This window comes from Bos javanicus, chromosome 17 (genome assembly GCF_032452875.1).
Source record: "Bos javanicus breed banteng chromosome 17, ARS-OSU_banteng_1.0, whole genome shotgun sequence".
NCBI lineage: Eukaryota > Metazoa > Chordata > Mammalia > Artiodactyla > Bovidae > Bos > Bos javanicus.
The window spans coordinates 34,975,713-35,002,445 of NC_083884.1; the positions used below are offsets into that span (position 1 = coordinate 34,975,713).

General features: G+C 41.0%; 1 protein-coding gene across 5 annotated transcripts in view; it reads right to left on the reverse strand.

The window, feature by feature from the left end:
• Positions 1 to 430: 430 nt before the first annotated feature.
• AFG2A (AFG2 AAA ATPase homolog A) overlaps positions 431 to 26,733 on the reverse strand; it is a 323,918-nt gene continuing 297,615 nt past the window's right edge. For 2 of the 5 annotated variants that reach the window (XM_061384242.1, XM_061384246.1), the window contains exon 16: positions 431 to 1,829. In XM_061384242.1, the coding sequence (XP_061240226.1) occupies positions 1,653 to 1,829 (177 nt within the window). In that variant the 3' untranslated portion in view covers positions 431 to 1,652. Of the gene's footprint in view, positions 1,830 to 22,677; positions 22,753 to 26,733 lie in introns of those variants that run through there. The other 3 variants (XM_061384245.1, XM_061384244.1, XM_061384243.1) reach the window with 3 other exon arrangements.

The window sequence follows — 26,733 nt, forward strand, 5'->3', positions numbered from 1 at the left end:
TTTGCATTATGGTCCCTTAATAACTAAAGGTATAGTGGGAAGCACAAAAGCAACTTCGAGGTTCTATTTATTTCAATGTGTAAGCCATAGTTTCTAATCAGCAGAGTCCAACAGATCTTTCTAAGTGATGGAAATGTTCTACAATCTAGTCTGTCCAATATGGCAGACACATGTCACATGTGGCCTTTGAACACTTGAAATGTAGCTAACAGGTTTGATGAACTAAACTTTAAAAATTGCTTTCTTTCTCTTTAAGAAACAATTATTTATTTGGCTGTGCTGGGTCTTAGTTGTGGCATGTGGGGTCTAATTCCTTCACCAGGGATGGAACCTGGGTCCCCTGCCTTGGGAGTGCAGAGTCTTAGCCATTGGACCACCAGGGAAGTCCTCTAAATTTTTATTATTAATTAATTTTAATTAAAATCTCAACTTAAATAGCCACATTCCACTATTTATTTGATAGCACATTTCTAAATAGCAGTAATATTCTTCATTCCTTGGGAGATTTTCTGTAATAGTAAACCAATGCAGTCTGAGAAAAAAAACTCTTACAAAATCCACTTTTGAGAGTCAAAGGATGAAACAGTTGAGACACGACTTCAGAATATCCACAACCACAAAACTGTATAGTCTCGATATTTTCACAATCAGGTATCTCTCACCTTATGGTCTTTCTGGGAATTCTCAAAGACGTACAGTGACTAGGTTTAAATGCACGATCTTTCCCATCACCAGCTTCTGACCTGGAAGTCAGGCAATCAATTTCCAACAGCTTTTTCAAGGATATTTACGGAGTACTAGTGTCAAGAAATCTCAAGGACAAATAATTTGGAGCATAAACACAGATATTTAGAATGCAATGTAAGACAATATGATTAACAGTACAAGTTGGTTCTTCTTTCAACTGAAAAAGTTTACTGGTAACCTGGAAATGTGTACAAGTTAAAACATGAACACCTCATATGGTTTATTTATAGCATTTTCATGAAAAAAACAAAACAAAACCAAACAAAAAACAACCAAGTACTTCTCTAGACCTGGACTGAGCTTACATTTCCAAGTTTTTAATCTTTCAAAGGGCATTACGGGGTATGAGATAACTCTCAATTCTTTGTTTCATTGCCGCGAGTACAGACCTAAGAAGGCTAATGCCAAAAATGTATGCATGAATTATAATGAGAATAAATATGTAATTGGAAACAAGGTCACATAAGCCTGGCTGGAGCATTTAGCCATTTCACGGGCTGGCCTTCAAAATTAAAGATTTGTGAATATTTTAAACCGTGATTTCAACTACATGCATTTTCTATGTTCATGTATAAAACTGATGCCCACAGTTTTGTTTTTTGGAAAAGCACTGAAATGGATTCTGAAGAAAGGAAAGCACCATGGGAGGAATAAACCAGGTCAGTAATGAAAATATAAAAGTTTGATTTTTAAAACTCAGCACACATTTCTAGATAAAACTAATTTTAACTCTTGTCCAGAGATTTTCATTGTAACCATATGACTTAAAATGTCTGCAAGAATGGAAGCCCCTCAATCTGGTCAACATATTTCAGACATTTCGCTTATTAAAGGCTATCTTGACACTATTTTGAAACAACCTTTCTCTACGAAGGATTTTTAGCATATCGAATGTACACATTCTCTCAGAGTGTATGCAGCCCACTCTTCTCTTGATAATCTTCATAGAAACGTCTCAATGATTCAGGAAGTCTGGGTGTCACGGTGCTCAAGGCTTGAGTAAAGTGTCTTTTCATAACGCAGTTGGCTGTAATGTCTTCTTCCAGAGCCAGCAGGGCTGCCTCTCTACAGACAGCTATGATCTGACACAAAACAAACAAATAAAAACAAAAATAGGATAAAAAGGAATAATAAAAAAAAAAAGTAGAGAACAATCATACTGTTTTTTAGGAATGTTCACATTTCAGATATTCATCTATGGTTAACTTCTACAACTATAAACTTATCCACATTGATCTCTGAGACTCATTCCACTTGAGTTTTCAAAAGGATAAGAAGTAATCACTTTAATTTCAAAACAATATATTAAATACTGAGATCCAGGAGGCAAAAAGATGTTATGTTATGGCACTGGTGCTTAGGAACTTACAATGGTAAAGGTACAGGCACAGACCTCTTCCCAGGTGACTCAGTGGTAAAGAATCTGCCTGCAATGCAGGAGACGTGGGTTCGATGCCTGGTTTGGGAAGATGCCCTGGAGAAGGAAACAGCAACCCACTCCAGTATTCTTGCCTGGAAAATTCCATGGTCAGAGGAGCCTGGTGGGCTACAGTCCATGGGGTTGCAAAGACAGGACTGAACACATACACTTCAACTTCAACAAAGACCTCTAACACAGGAAGACAAAGGGTGAGTGTGCGTGTGGCGGGGGAGGTGGGAGGGGACCAGTGATAAGGGCAGGGCCTGGGAAGGAGACTGATGGAGAGCGAGGTCCCGCGCATCAGCACACCTTGTCATAGCACAGAATTTCCACATTCCTTTCCACCTTTGATCTATTACCGACATGTAAAAGCATTTCTTTATGTGCATCTCCTTAATGAGTTCTTAAATCTTAGGAATATCAGATAGTGTTGTCTCCGTTTACTTTGGAGAGCTGCATTAAAACAGAGAGGTGAATTCTGTTTACTCAGCGAGGAAAGCTGGGAGAATTGAAAAGAATCTGGGGTGGGGGGGGGGTGGAGGGGCTGCTGGGGGAGGGAGGAGAAAGTGGGCGGTAGGAAAACGGAAGGGAGGAAGGTTCCAGTCTTGAATCCTGAAATGTGTTTTAAGCTCTCTGGACTTTAGACAGCGGAAGCAGGCTGATGCCAGTGTCATTCTAAAGACACATTACTGTGGTGAAAAGAGCTTGGTGGATGAAAAGAGATATTGTGATTTTCAGGGCAACAGGGAAAACAGTGATTGATATTGACTGCACCCTTATATCGGTAAATGAAAGGGCCAGCTGAAACACATTTGTCCAGCCATTCAGCATATTTTCTCTGTTTGTTCACTTACTGAAAAGAGCTCCTCTGCTTATGCTGGGCTAATGGCTGCCAAAGCAGTTTAGTAGCTTTTTAGGGGATTTAGCAGCATGTTTAGGGAGCTTTCAAAAAACATGCATAGATTTAGATGGCTTTGTCAAATTACCACAATGTAACTGTTAGTTCTGGGCTTCATTAATGAGCACTGAAGTTGACTATAGTGGTTATGCATGTTAATGCTTTTCCCAAAAGAATGGCTACCGACTTGTTGAAGGAAGAAACAAAACTTCTAGGGATTAGTGAAACAACCTCATCACACATTCTGGTGCAAAAAGGGCTATTTTGAAAATGGGATGTGATATTTAATAAGCACAGTGAAAGCATATAAAATGCCCACATGGTAAACTGGTTCCACTGTGTTCCAAAGGGACCTTGGGGACCTCTATGAGGAGGTGGTGGAACCGAGTGGGGAGAGCTTGGCGTCCTCCTAGCCCCGCCATCTGAGCAGCACTCTCTCTTGTGTGCAGGAATCTGAAGCAATGGCTGCAAGGCTGAACAGTTGGAAGCCAAATCCCTGGGAGAGGCAGAGAGGAAGGGATTAACCGTTTGCTGGTGCAATTCCAGCTCCCTCTCTCAGAACAGAAAATGCTTCCATTGTGTGGCTCCCTCCTCAGGCTAAGTAGAGTAGAAAGGTTACCACCCCATGGCCAACGCCTTGTCTTACACACTTTACCTGATACCTTGGAGAACACTGGACCCAGCATGAATGGCTACAAACATCTACTGAGTACCTACTATGTGTGCTAGACAATTACTAATGACTTTACGAATTAACTGCTATGTGACCAGTGCTCCGAGGTTTTGCACATGCAGTGATCTCATCGTAGAGGTAGGTGCAGAAAGTCTGAAACCAGCAAATGGTGTGGTGGTGGGTGGTGGGGTAGGGAGGTTAGGGTGAGGAAAGAAGGGGAGGTGCAAGGCTGCCTGGAACCTCTCAAAATTCCTGGAATTCGGCTCATGTGGCCAGAGATCAGGTGGCTAATAGCGCTGGCACATTTGAGAAAATGAACCCACAGTCTAGTAAAACTTCTCTCAAGACACAGTAATCGAATAGGGAGAAGAAATGATTATACTCCTCTAGTAACTGGAATCTCGGGTAGCCTAACACGGCAAGGTAGGGAAATACAGGGAGTGGCAAGTGAGTCACTGAGGCCTTCAAGGCTGTCCCTGGGGTTGGCTCCCTTGAGCAATTCCTCTTCCTTCATATCTGCATCTATAGATTTTCCTCTAAGCTATAGATTGCTTTTTGCCTTCAGCTTCCACGGCAGTGACAGAGGGGACACTGGCGGTGGTCAGAGCACTGACTGCCATTTGAAAGCTGGATGCTTAGTGACTTGGGGCCTCCAGTATGTGCTAACATTTCATAGTAATTGGCCTACTATATTGAGTACTGGCCTGACCCTTGATGAACAATTTCTATAGAATTGTGAGATACAGAAAACTTGGAGAGACCTTTGACTAAAGCACTAAGGAATGTTTGGTTTCGACAGAGACGACCTTTAGGCTCTCTGGGAGATGATGACAAGGGAAACAGAGCAGCTGAATGCTGGTGCTCAAGCACCTCACAGGAAGCTGGCCTCCGCTGTGTAGGAGGAGTCCAGCTGTTCACAATTCAAAGGTGGCTGAGGGCCTGCCTGAATTCTACACTTGCTTCAATAAACCTTATCCTGTTGCTTTTTATTTACAAGGGATGTCCTGAAGAACCAGCCAACTAGGCAATCCTTTCTGCCACTTCTATTTTCCTATTGTATCTGCTTAGCAATATACAACAAGTAACTGAGAGGAAACAGAGCTCTACTCATAATTAACCAGTCATTCATCAATTAACACACACTGTACAGCTACTATTGGAGAAGGCAATGGCACCCCACTCCAGTACTCTTGCCTGGAAAATCCCATGGACGGAGGAGCCTGGTAGGCTGCAGTCCATGGGGTCGCTAAGAGTCGGACACGACTGAGCGACTTCACTTTCACTTTTCACTTCCATGCATTGGAGAAGGAAATGGCAACCCACTCCAGTATTCTTGCCTGGAGAATCCCAGGGATGGGGGAGCCTGGTGGGCTGCCATCTACAGGGTCGCAGAGAGTCAGACACGACTGAAGCGACTTAGCAGCAGCAGCAGCAGTACAGATACTATGCAACAAGCATGTGAGGGCAGGTGGAGGATCCAGAGACACAGAAAACATGGTATTAAGAGGTACTGCTAGCAAGCAAAAGGAAAGTGCTTTGGTGTGGAAAGAAGGAAGAAATTACTGGTTCATAAACTGGAGTGTGAAGGACAGAATTTAGATATGGACATAGCAGAAGAAAGGACACGCTGGGTGGAAGAAATAAAGCGAGCAAGGTGGGGAGAAAGAGACCAGGAATTACATGGGTCTAGCTTCAGTATCCAAAAATGGAGGGAAAAAGAGTAATTCTATCATTAAAATGTCACTGAAAATAATGATAGTTTTCAGAAGTCCTGTGGGCCATAATGACAGTGAAGGGTAGTCAATGACAGTCATCTCTAAACCCAATTCAAAAGCAGCTGATGCACTGGCAGCTGACACAGTGTAACTCCTAAAAGTGCCTTTGTTTTTACTTTTTTCCCCATAAAAGGGCTTTTTAGTAGACATCCCAGAAGGAAAAGCAGTAATTAGATTATTGGTTCTTCTATCCTAATTCCAATAAAAAGGCCTGAAAAGGCAAGTATTCTTAGGAGGTGCATTTCATGATGACTGGTTTCTATTTGCTCTGGGTCACTTACTTAGGCATGTGTTTCAAGCTTCCATGTTTCCCAAGAGAGGTGCAGCTTCCTGCTTGTTTTCATGGCCCATGCCAGCATTCCCCTTGAGATACTAGTGTCTTTTCAGAGGAAGAAGTACTGCATGATCAAATAAGTGTAATAGTATATATACTGTTTCCCACAATGCACAGTAGAATGTTAAAGATTTATTAACTTGAGGGAAGCCTAGCCATGATGGTCTCCTGAATCTTCTTTAACCTGATGTTTCCCCCAGAACTCTCTGCTTTTGGTGAAACTCCTACAAATAGCTATCTGTAGGGTTACTGCTTATTTTCTGCATGCACTCTGGGAAGTGCTAACCCATAACAAACAATCCAGTCTAGGCACAACGTGACTCTTGCCTATCTTACATCCATTTTTCCCCTTTGCTCTCCCCTATTCCAGAAGCAGGGCAAAGGCTAACAGAGTTTTGCCAAGAGAACACACTAGTCATACCAAACACCCTTTTCCAACAACACAAGAGAAGACTCTACATATGGACATCACCAGACAGCCAATAACAAAATCAGATTGATTACACTTTTTGTACGGGCTTCCCTCATAGCTCAGTTGGTAAAGAATCCACCTGCAATGCAGGAAATCATGGTTCGATTCCTGGGTTGGGAAGATTCCCTGGAGAAGGGAAAGGCTACCCACTCCAGTATTCTGGCCTGGAGAATTCCATGGACTATACAGTCCATGGGGTTGCAAAGAGTCGGACATGACTGAGCAACTTTCACTTTCACACTCTTTGTAGCCGAAGATGGAGATGCTCTATACAGTCAGCAAAAACAAGACAGGGAGCTGACTGTGGCTCAGATCATGAACTCCTTATTGCAAAATTCAGACTTAAATTGAAGAAAGTAGGGAAAACCACTAGACCACTCAGTTCAGTTCAGTTGCTCAGTCATGTCCAACTCTTTGCGACCCCATGAATCACAGCACGCCAGGCCTCCCTGTCCATCACTAACTCCCAGAGTTCACTCAAACTCACAGCCATCGAGTCGGTGATGCCATCCAGCCATCTCATCCTCTGTCGTCCCCTTTTCCTCCTGCGCTCAATCCCTCACAGCATCAGAGTCTTTTCCAGTGAGTCAACTCTTTGCATGAGGTGCCCAAAGTACTGGAGTTTCAGCTTTAGCATCATTCCTTCCAAAGAAATCCCAGGGCTGATCTCCTTCAGAATGGACTGGTTGGATCTCCTTGCAGTCCAAGGGACTCTCAAGAGTCTTCTCCAACACCACAGTTCAAAAGCATCAAGGCCACTCAAGTATGACCTAAATCAAATCCCTTATGATTATACAGTTGAAGTGACAAATAGATTCAACGGATTAGATCTGATAGACAGAGTGCCTGAAGAACTATGGATGGAGGTTCATAACACTGTACAGAAGGTGGTGATCAAAACTGTCCCCAAGAAAAAGAAATGCAAAATGGCAAATTGGTTGTCTGAGGAGGCCTTACGAATAGAGAAAAGAAGAGAAGCGAAAGGAAAAGGAGAAAAGGAAAGAATACCCATCTGAATGCGGAGTTCCAAAGAACAGCATGGAGAGATAAGAAAGCCTTCCTCAGCAATCAATGCAAAGAAGTAGAGGAAAACAATAGAATGGGGAAAACTAGAGATCTCTTCAAGAAAATTAGAGATACCAAGGGAGCATTTCACGCAAAGGTGGGCACAATAAAGGACAGAAACGGTATGGACCTGACAGAAGCAGAAGATATTAAGAAGAGGTAGCAAGACTACACAGAAGAACTATACAAAAAAGATCTTCATGACCCAGATAACCACGATGGTGTCATCACTCACCTAGAACCAGACATCCTGGAATGCAAAGTTGAATGGGCCTTAGGAAGCATCACTATGAACAAAACTAGTGGAGGTGATGGAATTCCAGTTGAACTATTTCAAATCCTAAAAGATGATGCTGTGAAAGTGCTGCACTCAATATGCCAACAAATTTGGAAAACTCAGCAGAGGCCACAGGCCTGGAAAAGGTCAGTTTTCATTCCAATCTCGAAGAAGGGCAATGCCAAAGAATGCCAAACTACTACACAATTGCACTCATCTAACACGCTAGCAAAGTAATGCTCAAAATTCTCCAAGCTAGGTTTCAAGAGTCCATGAACTGAGAAATTCCAAATGTACAAGCTGGATTTAGAAAAGGCAGAGGATCAAATTGTCAACATCTGCTAGACCATAGAAAAAGCAAGCGAATTCCAGAAAAACATCCACTTCTGCTTCACTGACTACACTGAAGTCTTTGACTGTGTGGATCACAACAAACTGTGGAAAATTCTTCAAGAGATGGGAATACCAGAACACCTTACCTGCCTCCTGAGAAATCTGTATGCAGGTCAAGAAGCAACAGTTAGAACCGGACATGGAATAATGGATTGGTTCCAAATTGGGAAAGGAGTACATGAAGGCTGAATATTGTCACCCTGCTTATTTAACTTTAATGCAGAGTACATCATGAGAAATGCTGGGCTGGATGAAGCACAAGCTAGAATCAAGATTGCTGGGAGAAATATCAATAGCCTCAGATATGTAGATAACACCACCCTTATGGCAAAAAGCTAAGAGGAATTAAAGAGCCTCTTGAGGAAGGTGGAAGAGGAGCGTTTAAAAGCTGACTTAAAACTCAAGATTCAAAAAATGAAGATGATGGCATCTGGTCCCATCACTTCATGGCAAATAGGGAAACGAAGGAAACAGTGACAGACTTTCTTTTCTTGGGCTCCAAAATCACTGCAGATGTTGACTGCAGCCATGAAATTAAAAGAAAAGCTATGACCAACCTAGACAGCATGTTAAAAAGCAGAGACATTACTTTGCCGACAAAGGTCCATCTAGTCAAAACTATGGTTTTTCCAGTAGTCATATATGGATGTGGGAGCTGGACCATAAAGAAGGCTGAACCCCAAAGAATTGATGCTTTTGAACTATGATGTTGGAGAAGACTCTTGAGAGTCCCTTGGACTGCAAGGAGTCAAACCAGTCAATCCTAAAGGAAATCAATTCCAAATATTCATTGGAGGGACTGATGCTGAAGCCCCAGTACTTTGGCCACCTGATTCGAAGAGCCAACTCATTGGAAAAGACCCTGATGCTAGGAAAGACTGAAGGCAGGAGAACAGGACGACAGAGGATGAGATGGTTGAATAGCATCACCGACTCAATGGACACGAGTTTGAGCAAGCTCCAGGAGATGGTGAAGGATGGGAAGCCTGGTGTGCTGCAGTCCATGGAGTCGCAGAGAGTCAGACATGGCTGAGCTACTGAACAACAGTAACAAATTCCAGAACAGAGAGAAAAGGGAAAGAACTGAGCAAGAGAGATGGGAGGAGGGCCAGTCTTTTTAATGGAGTCAAAAGGCAGCAGCCACAGTACACAGTTGTGCCTTGGACCTATACCTAATACACATGCATTTGTTGAACTGAATTGGGCAGTTCCTTAACTAACAAGTTTTTCAAAAGTGTATGTTATACACGTATTTCTAATATTTGGCCAATATTCTGTAATATTTTTACTTAAGTCTATCATGACCCAGACTTTGTCAGTTATAGTTAAGTTTTTAGAATGATAAACTCAGTAGGAAAAATTAGTTAACACTGATGTATGTTCATTTTAAGCAAATGTTTTGGTCTGGGGCCTAACTTTGAATCTAATTCTCTCCTTAGAAGTGATATAGATCAGAAATTTTAGCGAGAATACAAGTATGCCTGTTATTTTGTGGGATGCTTTCTTAGGTATCAAAATTTGTTATAGAGGGAAAGTAAAATTTCTCCTGTGCTGTCACAGGGGAAAAACCTGCACTTTAATTGAGAAACAGTCCCCCAAATTTACCAACAATGCAGTAATATATATTGGTTTAGATAACTGAAATGGAAGATTTGTTTTAACAAATTGTGCCAAAGTTTATTGCCTCACTTGGTAAAAGTAACCTGGCATCAATTCATTACTGAAGGATTTCCTTTTCTGTATTGAGCTTGGAGAGGTGAGGTCTTTTCAGATAAATTCGCTATTAAGAATACACCTCTCTATTCGGGAATGAATCCTATAGAAGCTGAGAAGAAGGGCCTTCAATTTAAACTAGGACCTTTCTTATTACTGTCTCTGAAGCTTTAAGGAAACTTAACGAATGTGTGTACATGTACGGATATCTCTACAGTGTACATGGGGACCACACAGCTCATCATTCTGCTGGTTTCACTTTCAAAATCAGAGTCTGGACTGTTTCAGTGATGGGGGAATTCAGATGAATTCTTCCCATGGGGCCACAGAAGAATCTCACTGAGAAGTGTGGACCAATACACAAATTTGAGTCACAGACTGTCTGGAATGTTGAACTAACCTGTTTAGAAAGAACACTCTTAGCACTTAGACGCTTTAACATCTTTGGCAAAGAGGATTTTGGAAGCTTTCCCCTAATCCCTTCACCATCTTGTCATCTTTCCCCATAGGCTGCAGACTACATCATTTAAATGAATTATTAGCCAACTACCAATAAGGTTGTTTTTGCCATTATGTTGTAAAAGCAAAATGTTTTGGCCGACTCCGTAAAGCTGAGAGTGTATGTTGTGTGTTCCTTTTCAGTTTTGACTAAAAAATTAATACCCAGACTTTAAAAATACTTATGTGCTTTGCTGAAAGGTGAAAACAGTTTCTATTTGAGTAAGTGCGTAAACAAGACCAAAAAAGCCTCAGATCTCACTGTCAGAGTGATTAAGATAGGTTGTATTTCAGTGTCCATGACACTCATTTATTTGGTGCCAACATGTTACAAATCCTCTTTCCATTTGTTCAGCAGTCATAACATTTCTATCAGATATCTGAAAAATAGCAAAATAAATAGGAAATCTCTGTATGAAAGATTTAGGCATATTTGAGATGAACTCCTAAAAGGTAGGAAAGGAAAAGATTTTTATGAAAATGTTTACAAATCCTCAAAACAAAGTCAAAGAAGAAAATAGTAACTGTATTCAACTGCAGGAAAAAAAAAAAAAAACACTCAGCAATATCAGCAAAGGGACATATGAGTATGAATTTTCCTGCTACGCTTGCCCTCTGAAAAAGCAGTGCCTTTAGAACAACAATACAGCAATAACTGGATTAGGTGAGACAACTCCTCTTGCGAGGGGTGTGGGGAAGCAACTTCCCAGGATGAGAGGGCTCTTGACCATTGAACCTTGGGAAATCTAATTACCTCACTTTTAAATGCAAAAGGGCAAAAGAGGCAATTGTGCAGAATTTTGAATGCCACGAAGAATAAGAACAATGTCTTACTTCACTGAGGAAAAAAAAAAAAAGAAAAAGAAACCTCTTACACATAGCCTATGGTTCTTTCCCCCAGTCCACGAGACAAGAAGAGTTTAAACAGGTGGCTCAGCTTTGTAAAACAGAAAGAGGCATATTGCGAAAATTAAAACCAACATGGTTTCTAAACAGGCGGCAGCATTTTTTAACTGTTGTTGTTAAGACTGACTGTCAAGGCAAAAACTGTTTACCAAAAACTAGTCAACAGGAAGGAAAGCTTGAAAATGCTGGGCACTTATTTCGGGTACTTGTTCGTCCTGGGCTGTAGCCCTCCCGTTTTCTTCAGAGTCACAGCAGCACGACCTGCCTTCCTGGGGCTCTGAAAAACAGGAGCCGAACAGCAACTTCAAGCACAGTCCCCTCCATTCCAGATAAGGCTGGGGTAGTATGTGCACGCCTGTTCTACTGGCTGTAAAAGAATGAAGACAATGACAACAGGAACACCGGCCTTGAGTGGAAGGTGAGGTCAAGAAGAAGGGACACGGCTGCATGCAGGCCTGTGGAGCTGGCCTGGAGCTGCTCACCTCCAACAGGGACGCTGAAATCCTAAGGCAACTGTCACCACTCAACTCCCAACTACCTCTCAGAGATTATCTGTATCCTCCAAAAGTGGAAGAGTAACACATTTCTGACAGTGGCCTAAACAACCAACTCAAGTTCTGTTTGCTTCCCATCACCCCAACCTGTGGGCCCAGAGTGTGTACTCAGGTCTGTGGAGAAACTTTGTCAGTGATTTTAAATGTGGGGGAAGAGGAGGCTTATTTATAGGGTGACCTCAGATAATGAGAAAAGCGGCTCTGCAGCGCTGGGTTCCTTTACCTGATTTAATCAGCGCCTGTCAGGGCTGCTTTTCTAAAAGTTTAGAGGGAAACTACACCTGCGTCCTGGGGACAGTAATTTATGGGTGCAAGGAGATGGCCATGCAGCAGTTTCTTGCCTGAGTAGGTGAACTGCACGGTGCAGAGCTGACTACTGTGGGGGAACCCGGGCTGCCGGAGACGCCCCTCCAGCCCTTTTTCGGGCAACTACCCGCCGAGTCCACGCTGAGGCGGCGCTCCCCTCTCCCCCGGCTCCTGCTGTTTGGAACCAAGAAAGCTTGCCTTCCAGTGAGGCCTAAATGTGCTTTTCAGCTTCTTTGTATTTCAAGTGTACTAAATAGCTTTAAAGAATCCACCAAAAGAAATGGGCTGCAGTGCTTTAAAACGACGTCTTAGGTATTTTCAAGAAAGTGGTTTTGTTAAAAGCATCGTCTGTGTGGAACACCTGTGACCTGTTGAGCTTAATTGGGCTGCAGCTGGCGCTGACTGTGGCGCGGGCGGCGGGGGGACATTGTGTGCGCTCGGCTCCCCGCCCCCTCGCTTTTCTTTTCACTTTCAGAGTCCGCGACCTCCTTCCCCTGTGTGTCTGAGGGATTAGGAACCCAGTAGAGAGTGGTGTCCCGCTGTTCGCGAATAGCCTGCCACTGGAGGTGCTTCAAGGAGGAGGCTACCTGGGAGATTATGTACTACTGCAAGGCCGAGGGCCATTCTCCCGGGTCCATTGAGACGCGGTGAAAGGTGGCTGAATGGCCGCGCCTGAAAAATGTGACTGAAGGGCACGCAGCGGGCTCCTGGCCGCGGAGCAGCAGATGGAGTCTGACTGTCACAGGCACAAACGGCCAGGGGTGCCCCAAACGGCCAAGAACGCAGATCAGAGCCGAAAACGGGGCCAGTCGAGGAAGGGAATTCCAGGGAAGCCGGTGGCATTGATTTAAAGTTCTTCACAATTCACCTCACAGATAAACTTTTACTTGCGGATGCTAGAGGTGAGAATTTTGGAGGGCCAATTTCAGATTTAAGGAATGGTACAATCCCTTGGATTGTATGCAAAATAGGCTTTATGATGCAACTTCATCTGGAACTGTTAAAGTGAAAACCATCTAGAGTGCCATGCAGAGTACTGAATCAAAAGAAAATGAGGTCTGTAAGGACATGTAAAAAGTCTAATGATATTAGAGCAGGGGGGAAAACTCCTTGATTGCTTAATTTTGCTGATTTAAAGTTATTATGAGATCTCTGAAATATATAGCTGAGTGTACATCCAATCATTATTATTTGCGTGGAGAAACCCATAATAGTTTTTGATTTTGAAAGATTTACAAATGAATTGACCATCCCACAGGGGTAAAGACTGAGGGTTTTTATTCTTACTGTTTCTGCAACCATCTGCAGCTATGGGAATTTGAAATGTTTCTAACATTAATTGGGACGGTGGAGCGTGGTGGGCTGCCGTCTATGGGGTCGCACAGAGTCGGACACGACTGAAGTGACTTAGAAGCAGCAGCAGCAACAAGTTAAAAAGGAGTATTTTTAGTTTTGAAAAGAACACACCAACTGGTATGGCTATAGAGAGAACATAAGAAGCCCAGTGGTAGAGAAGGAGAGGGGTGAGAAGGTAAACAGATGCTGGGAACCTTCCATTCATTCATTCATTCAAGAAATCTTTATTGACCACCTACAAGGTTCCAGGCCCTGGGGAACAGAGTCGTGAAGAAAACAAAGTCCTGCTTTCAGGGAACAAGGCTGTGGAAAGTACTGGTTAACGTACCTACTCCGTCAAGGTTCAGTGTGAATGTTTCCACTGAGCGGCACTCTCAGCAGCAACTTCACTCCCTCCCCACACTCGGTTGCCCGTCTTGTGTTCTGGAAGCAAGCTGTACTACCATGCAGTTATCTCACAGTGGTCAGGACAGAGTTACTAGTAGTAAATGTCTATTCCCCTCACTAGATGAGAAGGCCCATGAAGGCTGGCAGCCTTGGCCCTGCTGCGCTCCCCCAAAATATCAAGTTAGCATGTCCCTTAACCCCTGGGAGTCTACGAAAAGGGCTACTGCTGAGCTATCTCTGAACAGAGAGAGAGAAAGTAGCTTTTACATTTTGTTTTGTTTTAAATACACACAAACACAGCTCCTGCTGTGACAACTGCAGCCAAAATAACTGTCTACTCTGGACTAAAAAAGTAGTATTGTCTGGAGCACAGTGGATCATCTGAGGTGTGTATCTGTGAACCCTTGGGGGGTGGTGGGGGGGTTGCTGATGACAAGTTATGCCTGGAAAGCTATTAAGGCCCTGGAAGAGGTACCTAACTGGGTACAAAGCATTTAGGAATGGGAGTGCTTGGGCCCAGGCAAAGAGCATGCCAAGAGATAGTCAAGAAAGGAAAGAGCGAACAAAGTTCAGCTAGCATACCCCCAACCCCGCCTCTGCCCGCCACCCCATGTCTGAAGGGTCAGATCCTCCGGACCAGGGTCGTGGAGCTTGGGAAGCAGTGGCTGGGGGAGGGAGGAGGTAAGCAGGGGGTATTCAGCCAGTTTTAATAGACCCTGTGTTTCATCATCTGTCAACTGTCTTCGCTGCCAACTCCCACACCATGCACCACCAACACATGCAGAAAAGTGCCTCCTTTGAAACTCCAGAGCTTCGGGAATGCCTCAGGTATTCTTCCTTGGATCTTGTCTACCTTGAGATTCTGGACCCTGACTATGGAATGGAATACTTGGAAGTCAGAACTTTTTACATCCTCTTTTTTATTTGAGATATAACTGACATAAAACATTTTATTAGTTTTACTTGTACAACATAATGGTTCACTATGTGTCTATAATGTAAAATAATCATAGTTATAAATTTCTTTGTCTTGTGATGAGAACTTTTAAGATCTGCTCTTTTTGCAATTTTTAAATACACAATACAGTGTCATTAACAGTCACCAGGCTGTACATAACATCCCCAGGACTAACTTATTTCATAAGTGGAAGTTTTTTACTTTTTGATCATCTTCAGCCATTTCACCCACCCTACACCCAGTCTTGACTTAAATGAGCTCATTTCTCCTTTCTCACTCTCAGAGTCATTTGAAAGAGTATGCTATAATGATAATGGCTATCTGTGTTAAACAGAGAAAAATGCCTGACAATAGTTAGCTAGCTAAGGGGCATATGAAGTTAGGTTCCAGGGAGCAAACACTATGTTAAATATACCATTAGCTCATGACAGGGAGTGAGAAGACATGATTATTCACACTTCTTCTACAGATGTCATTCTCATTTACAGTAGTACTGTTCTGATAGAAAAGAAAGCTCTTCTTTCCCAGTAGCATATAAATAAATAAAAATGGATTTGTACTGGGACTTCCCCTGGTGGTCCAGTGGCTAAGACTCTGTGCTGCCAATCAGGGGACCTGGGTTCAATCCCTGGTCAGGGAACTAGGCCCCACCTGGTACAGCTAAGACCCGGCACAGCCAAAGTAAATTAATAAATATTTTTTTAAAAGGATCTATATTAAATGATATCACCATCAGATAAGCTATTCTAGAACACCTAACAGTATATATTCACATATCTTCTCTACTTTACATTAAAAAAATTTTTTTTTAGTTGTTAGTATCATTTATTTACTTATTTTTGACCATGCCATGCAGCATGTGGGATCTTAGTTGCCCTACCAGGGATTGAACCTGAGCCCCCTGCATTGGATATATAGAGTCTTAACCACTGGACCACCAGGGAAGTCCTTCTACTTTTACATTTTAAGGTGATCTCTGTTTCCTCTGACGGATAATACTTGTGTGGCTTATGAGCCATTTGCTTAGAAGCTCATATTATATCCTTTTAAACTCACATAATTATAAATCAACATTGTCTTATTTGTAACATGAATTGGGTGCTATTTCAAGTATTACTTCACCAGCTTTGTGTGTTTATTGGCTACATAAGAATGATTCTTAACCTAGGGTCCTTGGGTAGCTAGATGGGTCTAAGAACATACTGAGACCTATGAAAATGTGTATGTAGAGAGACAGTTCAAGCTTTCATCATATAAAAGAAGGAACCCCAAACAGGTTAAGAACTACCACTCTACAGTAACTACAATTTAAACCTTCTTAAGTCCCATGAATGCTTCATAATAGTATCTGTTTTCCCCTTTCCAGATGACTTAGGGCAGAATGCAGTTGGGGTAGAACTGCCACAGCTGGAGCACAGGAGTTCTGCAGTGGTCAATCACAGTAAAGACAAGGAGTTCGTACTTTCTTAGACCTCCTCTTGTGCCCAGAACAATTCTACAGCTGCCTCTAGGTGTAACTAAATGCTTCTTTAGGTCTTTATTTACATGAAGAGGAACTAGACTTCTATTTCATTTATTACAAAAAAAAAAAGTTAGGATAATAAGACACTAAGACAGCAAATTTAAGCACATTAGTTAAGGAATGCAAAACCCAAGTTCCCAAGATAAGATTAGAATTTACAAGTGGCACATATTAACTATGTGTAATTTTAGATAACCTGTAAGTCAGTTTTTAAATTTAAATACATGTAGGTTTTGATGTTTGGTAATAACATCACACACTGGGGTATTTAGAAATTGAAGGACTTGTTTCCTTATCTGAAAAATTATATGGCCCACTGTCTTGCCAGGAGTGAGATGCACTTTGAACTATTTCTTGAATGTCCATTAAAAAGGAAAAGAAAAAAAAAAGATCCCTGATTTTACCGATTTAAAAGGCAGTAGTAAGATACAGTGCTTGTCTTTTAACAATTAAAAAATTATATATTTGGCATAACTTAAAGAGAAATTACAAATACTTGTAAGAGCCACATTGGCTAATCATTTTCATTATAGTTACCCTTAATCCAGAAGAAAGTGAAGAATAAAGATGATTCAGTTTATGAAGGCTTTAACCAAAACATTCTTTTTTTTCTCTTCTGATCATTAAGTCCATTACTTAATGGTGTATGAAACTTAAACATTCTTTCTTAACCACTGTTACCCAAACTCTTTTACAATAATTCTAATGAAAGAATAAGGTTTGTGACAAGTTCAATAATGAAAAGAGCCAGAGACTGAAAAATGTCCATTTGTAAAGGAAAAACTAAAAACTATGAGAAAGGCCATAAAAGCAATCCACAGATATGGAAAAGGTTATGAAAAAGGAGAACAGATCAAACTACCTATTGATAATGAAAAAATAACATCTAACATTTTCTAAACTTTAATGTATTAAATTATCACTTGGTGGGATTGGTTTGTTATCAGAAACATAGTTGTTATACTTAAGGAGCTAATGGTGAAATTTTAAAGCATAGATTATTTGTCTATAATTTTTTAAAATCTAAAGATGTAAAATTGAGTGAATTTGACTATGTGTATTTAGAAATCTCATGACTGTATTCATATATTTTACCTCATCATTTTAAACTAACCATCAGCTTTTTCTAACCATAAAAAAAATCTATCATTGGAAAGACAGCAGAAATTTTTTTTTTTTCCCATGGAGATGAGTCAGCTGGACACAAGGGAATACCATACATTGGACTCTATTTTGCAATCTTAGTCAATGTATTCTCTATTATACATGATAAAATATACACATAAAAGGACTCTATAATGTTGTAAAGAGGAGAAAATTGGAGCAAGTGCCAAGAATTTCCTGTTAAGGGCTGTATTTTTTTATTTGGAGATCTAATCACGAAACTTTAGATAGGCTACCTTGATAACAAGAACCTCTGTTTTATTATGCTGGTGTGTGTGCATTCTTAACTGTTCAGTTGTGTCTGACTCTTTGTGATTCCATGGACTATAGCTCACCAGGCTCCTCTGTCCATGGAATTCTCCAGGCAAGAATACTGGAGTGGGTAGCCATTCCTTTCTCCAGGGGATCTTCCTGACCCAGGGATTGAACCTGGATCTCCTGCATTGCAGGTGGATTCTTTACCATCTGAGCCATCAGGGAAGCCCAGTATGCTGGCATCTAACTGTAAATAAACCCATACCATACTTGATACAGTGTGTTCATATATCTTCTGTACATACTTTATAATTACACTGAAGAATGTGAGAGTCACGAGAAATTCTGAGTTATTTTACAGGTCTGTCCTGCTTTCCCCCACCAACTATTCTCTTTGAGATAAACATATCTACATTCAAACACATACACACACACATACACACACTCATGTGCAGATGCAATATTAAGTCCACAAGATGTGGCATGAGTTTAAGCACTATATTAAAGTGTGAAGTATATTTTACTATCAGTAGTTCGAAGCCCAGCATTTGTAAATCTTTTAAAATTAACTAGGCTGTTAAGATCCCATCACTCTGGCATCAACCCAGCAGAGCTGTGCCTTTAGCAAAAGAATTCTGTAATAAAACGAGATTTTACATGCTGAAACAAAGTATTTTAAAACACCTTTTTGCCTATTTCTCATTTTAGTGCTATCTGTGGAATTTAAAACCCACACATACATATACAAATGTTCCCATGGAAGATTATGCTAAATTTTGGGTTAACCTCAAAATTACTTTTTGTATCAACCTTTTAATGAACACTTTTATTTTCTTTAAGAAGAAACCCAAGTCCTGAAAAGACTTTAAGATATGTATTTTTTAATTGCCATAACAAATACAACCAAGCTAACCTTAATCAAAGGGGACTCATGAATACTGTTCACACTCCATATGTGAATACCTCTCAGTAAGGCAGATAAAATTCTGCCTCAGCTTCTCTCTGTTTCCAAATATGAACAATCATTTGTGACATCTGGTGTAGATTAGTCCTTGACTGCTAGGCATAGAAACTCAATTTGCATCAAAGGGGAAATTTATTATAATGCTATTATTGGGTCTAATGGAACCCGAGGACAGTAGTGTAGCTGGGCCTCAGCAGTCCAACTGGGACCAGGTACTCATTCTCTCATATTTTTGATCTCCTCACTCACTACAGAGTGGTTTTTTAAACATGGTTGAAAACACAGCAACACACAGTGTCTATGTTTTATATCTTACAGATTTAGCCACAAGAAAGTCATTTTCTCATTCCACTAACCAAAACTCCTATGGCAAGTCTCTGAAGGGCTTAGCCCAGTCACTGCGGGTATTACGATGGGGTCAAAGTGAGGTAGATCATTTCCTCTGCACCATTATCAACCGTGTGTGTGTTCTCATGTTGTGATAACGTGACAACTCTGTAGTTTTTTGTGGGGAGTGAAAATCCTTGGGATCCTGTAAGTATAAGTGACTGGAGGCAAGCCTATGTTGGTTGGTTGAAGGGTGAAAGAGAATGTTAAAGTGTCCTCTGCCCTTATTTATATGCAAACTTGTGTTGCTTATACATGCTTCAAATGCTGTCTAGCAACACATTACCTCAAAACATTCTGTTGAAAAGCTGCCAAACTGACCTTGCGCCCACCAGTGGACTGGCCCGCCTGCCAGCCATGCTTTCAAAACCAGTGCTCAGTGTGCCTCAGTGCAGTCAGTTGCTTCTAGCTGCTGTTTGCTTAGATCATGCTGCTCACTAGGGGTCCAGGTAACAGTCTGGGCTGTACAACAGATTTTTGGATCATCCAAAATATGATACTGATGGAGCTCCAGTGGAGCAATCAGTGTGCAGTATTTATACAAAATATGATGAAGTTGAAAAACCTCAAGGACCAACTTCTTTGGCAATGATTATGGAATCTACAGTAAAAATTAAAGCTATTCTTTTGAGTGATGATTCTAACTGGGTCATGGTGAAAAATAGATGTTATCTTTGTGTTAAATCCATTCTCTTTCTAAGGAACAAGAGAAGTCTCAATGAAAATCAGAAAAGAAAGCAAACAAAAGTTCCACTTCCTTTATGGTGGAAGAGGTCATATAGCTAATAGATTACAAAACTTGAGTCTGGAGCTGTTCAGTTTGGAAGTTTATGGAAATTTTATTTGAAGACAGTTCCTAAATTCAGTTAAACTAGAAATGTGTGTTGACAAGACTTAAGGAGGGGAAGAATGAAATGGACAGTATTCCAAGTTTGAAAAACTTGTACCTATTCTAAGTGTCTGAAAATGATTTTAAGTGTCTTTCACACCAGCTCAATCCCACTTTGTAAACTTGACCAGCTCTTTCTCTTGAGAATAGTGGAGAAAGGGGAAGATAGATGAAATTGAGTCCTTAGTGAGTATTTAAAGAGAGAATAATATATTTTTGCTTTTTTTTTTTAAACTTGGGAAAACTCAAACATATACAATAGTAGATTGTGTGTGTGTGTTTAAGTGCTAAGTCGCTTCAGTCACATCTGACTCTTTGCAACCCTATGGCTGACCAGGCTTCACTGTCCATGGGATTTCCAGGCAAGAATACTGGAGTGGGTTGCCATTTCCTTCTGCAGGGGATCTTCCCGACCCAGAGACGGAACCTGCGTCTCCTGCATTGGCAGGCAGTTCTTTACCACTAGCAACACCTGGGAAGCCCTGAGAATAATATATAATGAACTCTCATTCACCTGTTACCCACGTTTACCAATGATAAACTCACAGCCAACCCTATTTTATCTAAACTTTAATCCTTACTCCCAACACTGCACTAAATTTTTTGAAGCAAGTCTCAGAATCATAATATTTAGTCCATAAATATTTCAGCATATATCTCTAAAAGATTTTTTTAAAAGTGTAATGACATCATTATTCCACATTACAAGGAGCAATAATTCCTTAATAAATCAATATTTAGTCAGTGTTAAAATTCTGCCCATTATTCATAAATGTATTCCAGCTAATTTGTTTGAACTGGAATCAAAAGAAGACCTATGCATTGCATTTCATTAATACATCTCATTTCTTTTTTTTTTTTTTTTAATATATCTCATTTCTCTCCCTCTTTTTCCTTACAATTCATGTTGGAGAAACTGGATCATATGTCTGATATAGTTTCCCACATTCTTTACTTTCCTGAGCATTTCTGTGGTGTGATTTAGAATGTTCCTCTGTCTCCTTATTTCCTATAAACTCATAATAAGATCTAGAAGCTTGAAAATATTCAGGTTTGATTTTTGGGGACAAATACTTCAAAGATATTAGATTCATATAATGCCTGGCTGTTTCTCTTATGGTTTAGTCACTCATGATTGCCTAAGTCCTTTACTTCACTAGGGCTGCAAAACAGTACTATCACCTTTCTGGTATTCCTTCTTCATTTATTGATTGGGATATATTTATAAAAGGGAAGCTTTCCCATCCCTTTCTTGACATCATCTTAGATAAATGTTAGTATACTCTTCAATCCTTTCTCTCCCTTAACTTTTCCATTCATCAACTTGTCCAAGAAATCACTTCACAGCTATACTGAGAGCCATTTCTCTTTTCTTTTATAGCTGCATATTTTACCCAACCAGGCCCCAGGTAATGGACATTTGAGTTGTTGCCAGTCCTTTCCTCCCTTATTTATATGTCAATCGTAGTCTACAAACAATCAAATGGGACAAAGTAAAGAAGAGTCATCCACCTGGTAAGAAGCTCCTATTCACTGAAGCATGAGTATGATTAAAGAATATTGCTTTCTTAACCACTACTTGTTCAAAATTTTAGAAACAGTGAGTCTTGAAGTCATACTTTCTGGCTCCTGTATTTGCCTCTGTTCTTCCCATTTTTCACCTTGCTTCGCCTTTTAAAGGCCTTCAGCCTCAACCAGCTCTAGTTATGGCTCGCGTTCTTCACATCTCTAAGTGGCTTCATGCTACAGAACTGATCTGGCTTTTGTCTGAAGCCTGGTGACGGGAACTGTCTCACTTGCAGTCTCTGCCTTCTGGCGATCAACACTGCTGCTACACTAATGTGGTGGTGGCAGAGGCAGCAGCAGAGCTCACGGGGCTGGCAGTGGGGCAATCATGGGCTTAGGAAGTGATAATAGGAAAATCAGGATTCTCATTTATTTTTGTGATTCAGACCAGTGTGGTTCTCCAAATCAATTTTTCATGTACACGGTAATGTCCTGGGACTAGCTCTGAATTCTTGGAAGATCATATGCTTAATATGCCATAGACATTCCTAGTAGAGATATATTATTCTAGGCCCCTAGTTTCTAGCCTTTACTTATCCCCTCTCAAATAATGAATCTACTCTGTGTCTTCAAACATCATTTCTATGCCAATGCCTTTGAAATGTTTATCTTCAGCTATAAGGCATCCTTCCAAGCCCCTACAACCCAAAGTGTCCCCCATCAGATGTGTCACCTTGATCGGAGAACTGCTTGCTTCACTAACTCATTTTCAAGGATATGCCCTTCATCTTGACAACCAGGCTTGAATCCACTAATAATATAGCCCTTTTTCTTGGCCTGATACCACTTAATCTGACCAACTCTCCTGAATCAGATGTTGATTTACTTGGCATCACGTGCCAATTCTACCCAGAAAGGGCTAACCAATGGGTAAAGTCAGGTTGGAGGGGATTCTTGAATACCCGTGCTTTGTCCTTGGATGCAGTCTATGGATAAACACATTAGACAAGATCTTTGTTGGTATGCTAATCAAGTGTGAATATTTGTTAGAACCACTGAATATTTGGGGGAAAAAACAAGCCTAGGAGAAAAAAGATCCCAAATGACATGGCTCCTCTTAGTAGAGAAAGTGATCAGATGTCACAGGGGCCCAAACCACAGCCCAGTAGAAACCCTAATGGGACAACTGTGATACCAGAAGGAATGAGGGCTGCAGTGAGAAATCATTTCAACTCTTCAGTACCTAGAAGGTGCTTACCGAAAGGGTTAGAACTGTTGATCTTGTGAGGCTCTAGAAAGCAGATCTAGGACCAAGGCTGCAGGAGAGAGGTTTCTGCTCAATAAAAGAAACACATGAATAATTCACAAGCTGCCCAGATGTAGATAGCTCTAAAGATAGTGAGTAAACAATTATTAGTTCAGTTCAGTTGCTCAGTTGTGTCCGACTCTTTGCGACCCTGTGAACTGCAGCATGCCAGGCTTCCCTGTCCATCACCAACTCCTGGAGCTTGCTCAAACTCATGACCACGTGACAGGAATATTGTAGATCTTATTCAAATACTGGGAAGAAAGTTTGCTTACATGGTAGAGAAGAACTTTCAGTATGCTACCATCATCGAGTCTACAGTATTCCCTTTACTTGTACTCGCATGCTTAACTGGCCTTTCTGTTTCAACAGTTGTACTACCTGGGTTCCTAAGAGTAGACCTCCTATTTAATCACTGGATTCCATTCGCTTTTTCCTAAGTCAAGATTTGCTGCTGTAATTGCTTCCCCATGCATAATCAATTTCCCCCATCAGCATAACAATATGTTATAATTACTCATTTTAAAAGCATAATCACCTCCCATTTGCTTAATTTTTTTAATGAAGTATGTGTCATGTATGTATTTAGCTTGCTATGCTGGGTCTTAGTTGCGGCATGTGGGATCTAGTTCCTGGACCAGGGATCGAACCACGCCTCCCCCGCCCCTGCCACCCACATTGGGATCGCACAGTCTTAGTCACTGGACCACCAGGAAGTCCCTCCACATCTGCTTTAATCCACCACCAGTGAAACTCCTGGGAATAGCTGTCTTTATTTGCCTTTCTCCACTTCCTCTCCTTCTATTCTCCCTTAAACTCATTCAAATGAGACTTTTGACCTTCCACTGAACTGCTCTGTCAATAATCCAATGGTCAGTCCTCAGTCCTCAATTAACTTGATCTATCATTTGCTATCAATCACCCCTCCCACTTTCTTCAGCTGGACACTGGAACACCCCCCACTCTCTTCACTCCGGCTGTACTGACTTCCTGACTGCTTTTAAACAAGAAAGGCTTACTCTTGTTCAGATCATTTGCTCTTGTTGTTCCCCTTCTGGAATGCTCTTCTTTTGGATAACAAACTGTACAATTCACTTACCTCAGGCTTTGATCCAGTATCACCTTTTTGGTAAGCTCTCCCTGGCCACCTGTATTTAACCTATGGCCTACTCTCTAGGCCTTTTTTCCTTCTCTGCTTTATTTTGCTCCTCCTCTGTTATTGTCATCTAATATATTACATTTTAACTTATTTTGTTGATGTGCTCTTTCTCCTCACAAAAATGGACCTACAAATTGATAGACTTTCATTTAGTATGTTTGCTATTGTGCATCAGTGACTGGTAATTTACTTAATAGTAGGTGCTCAATAAATACATGTTGAATGAATGAGGACACGTCTGATATTTGACTTAATGTTAACTAAAGTTAGGACTATTATCCTAACAATTTGATTTTTGACCAAATGTGGAATTTATTCCTTAGCACGGGTGCTGTATTTATAACTTTATACTGTATATACTGCTGAGGCAGATTGTTAAAACAAAAACAAAAAAGCCCTATAAAACAACTTAGAACCAATGAACCTCTTGCTCATGCTCCAATATAGATTCAGTAGAGCAAGCTTTGACTACCATTAATTTGAAGTGTGCTTTTGGCCAGCCTTCCACAAAACGGGGCTGTGCTAAATACCTAGTAACCAAATAAAAACAGTGGAGATTAAGTAGAGATTAGAGCTAAATGGAATGTTAAATAAAGCTCTCAGCTGTGATACCATTTTATATTCCTGAGTGCTTGCAAATAATTCCTGAAAGTACTTGAAATGTAAATTCAGTCTGTCCCTGACCCCATCACTACCCTAACCCAGGGCTCACCCAGGGGTATCCTACACTCAGGTGCTGCACAGCTGGTTCGAAGCTCTGAGAACACCACCCAATACAGAGCTCTGCAAAACTGCAAATCCAAAAAAGCTCTCTGACTGATGAAAGCCTGATCGGGGGGATCTCAGTGACTTTTGGGTGCTGGTACTTTAAAAAAAATCCTCCATGTGATCTGTGCTGTTTTCTTAAGGCCTCAGTGCCTACCTGGTCTATGAGTCAAACTCACTAGTGTCAGACACTGTAACCTCAGTGTTACTGATGTTCAGATGAGCAACGGTGCAACAAGTCTTCTTCTGCTATCTCCTTCAAAAATCATCAGCAGAACCTGCTCTACATTCCTGGTCCTCTGAACAACAAACAAAGCACTTACAGGATATTGTAACCAGGATAGTGTGTGATTTGTGAAGAAGTGACATTTCTGAGAAACAGAAAATCTGCTTTCTAGGAATATGTTCAGAGATGGAAAGTAAGGGTTTTATAAGGAAAAACATTCTGTAAAAAAGAAAAACTGCTAGTTATATAAGCCAAAAAAACTGCAGGTGGCTTTGCTTTTATAAATCAGAAAGTATAAAATCAAAAGAAACAATTTAATGTAAAAACTTTAAGTATAAACATTAATTAATTTATCTTAAGTATTTTACTACTGATATCATTTATGTATCAAATACAAAGCAGTTTAGTAGTTTTTTTTTTTCCCCAAAAATATGAATTACTTCAGATTAGCTCTAAATGTATAGGTCCTTAAGTCTCTGACAAATTAAAATGAAATAATTTTAGAGGCTAGTTTCAAGATTCAGTGTGACAAAAGATAACAACAAAGACTTTTCATGCTAGTATTTGACAGAAATATGAAGATATAGCCACAAACACAGCAGCTCTGAATCCCAAGAACACTGTGAAGCCAGTATTTATTTATCAACTCAATTCACTTAGGAAAACCAATGCACAAAACATTGCTCAATGCTCTTGGGGAGGGAATATAAAGTCAACCTGTAGGAGCCTAGAATTCAGAAGGGGGGAATAAGACAATTGTACAAATGCTTTTTAGAAAGTGAAGTGAGTGATATATGAGAAATATAAAATACTGGCATGGAAGAACAATACTGATGACGATGGTAATAGTTATCACTACAACTACTACCACCGCCACCAGTACCACCACTGACTGACTCCCAAACGTTCTAGATCTTCACATGCCTAATGTATCCGACAGTCCAAGTGAGGGAGGCAGCAGTCCCCCTCTCCAACAATTTAAAAATGAAGAAACTGACATTTAAAGCATTTAGGTATATTTGCTCAATATCATATAATCAGGTAAGTGCTGAATCCAGGTTTAAATCCGTATCTGCATGACTCCGGTACCTTCAAACTATTTATCATTATCAGGCTATCTGGCCCTCACCGTAGCTCCGATGAGGAGGAGAAAACATCTACCAGGAGCTCACTAATCAAGAGAAGGCCCTTAGTAATGAGCTTTAAATGAATGGGAGATGTGAAGATGGTGGTGCTGGCAGCGAGGCACTCCATGTGAAGGAACACTCCCGAGCAAGGCACAGAGGCAGCACAGGGTAGGCTGCATTCAGAGGTTCAAAAGTAGTTTCACAAGACTTGGGTGGTTTGAGACTGTGCTCCTTGTAGTCTTCGGGTTCTCGTCAAATGTCTGGGGCATAGAGGAAGAATGAGAAGAAACAGCTGAGAGCGTAGAGAAAGAAGTGATTGAAGGAACAAAACCTGGGGAACACTTCAGCTTAGTGTGATACAAAGAGAGAGTCTGTAAAAGGAAGAAGCAGAGGAGCCTACGAGAGTTCACATGAAAACCAGAAGAGCATTTCAGGAAGAGGGTATGACTTCTGGCAGATGGGGCAGAAAGGCCAGGGAAGCTGAGGGCTTGGAGCTTGGGTCCTGGATTGGAGATGAGGAAACTGTTGGTGAGGTCAGCTCAGCAGTGTGGAGGGAGAGAGAGGCCAGGCTGCCAGGGTTTCTAAAGTGACTTGGGAGCAAGGAACTGGAGGCAGTAAGTGTTCCAGTCTTTTGAGAATTTCGGTGGTAAAATGGAGACAGGCTGTAACCTAAGAGTAACAACGATCTAAGGGAGGTTTAAAAAGGAATATACTATCCAAAAGTGGATGTA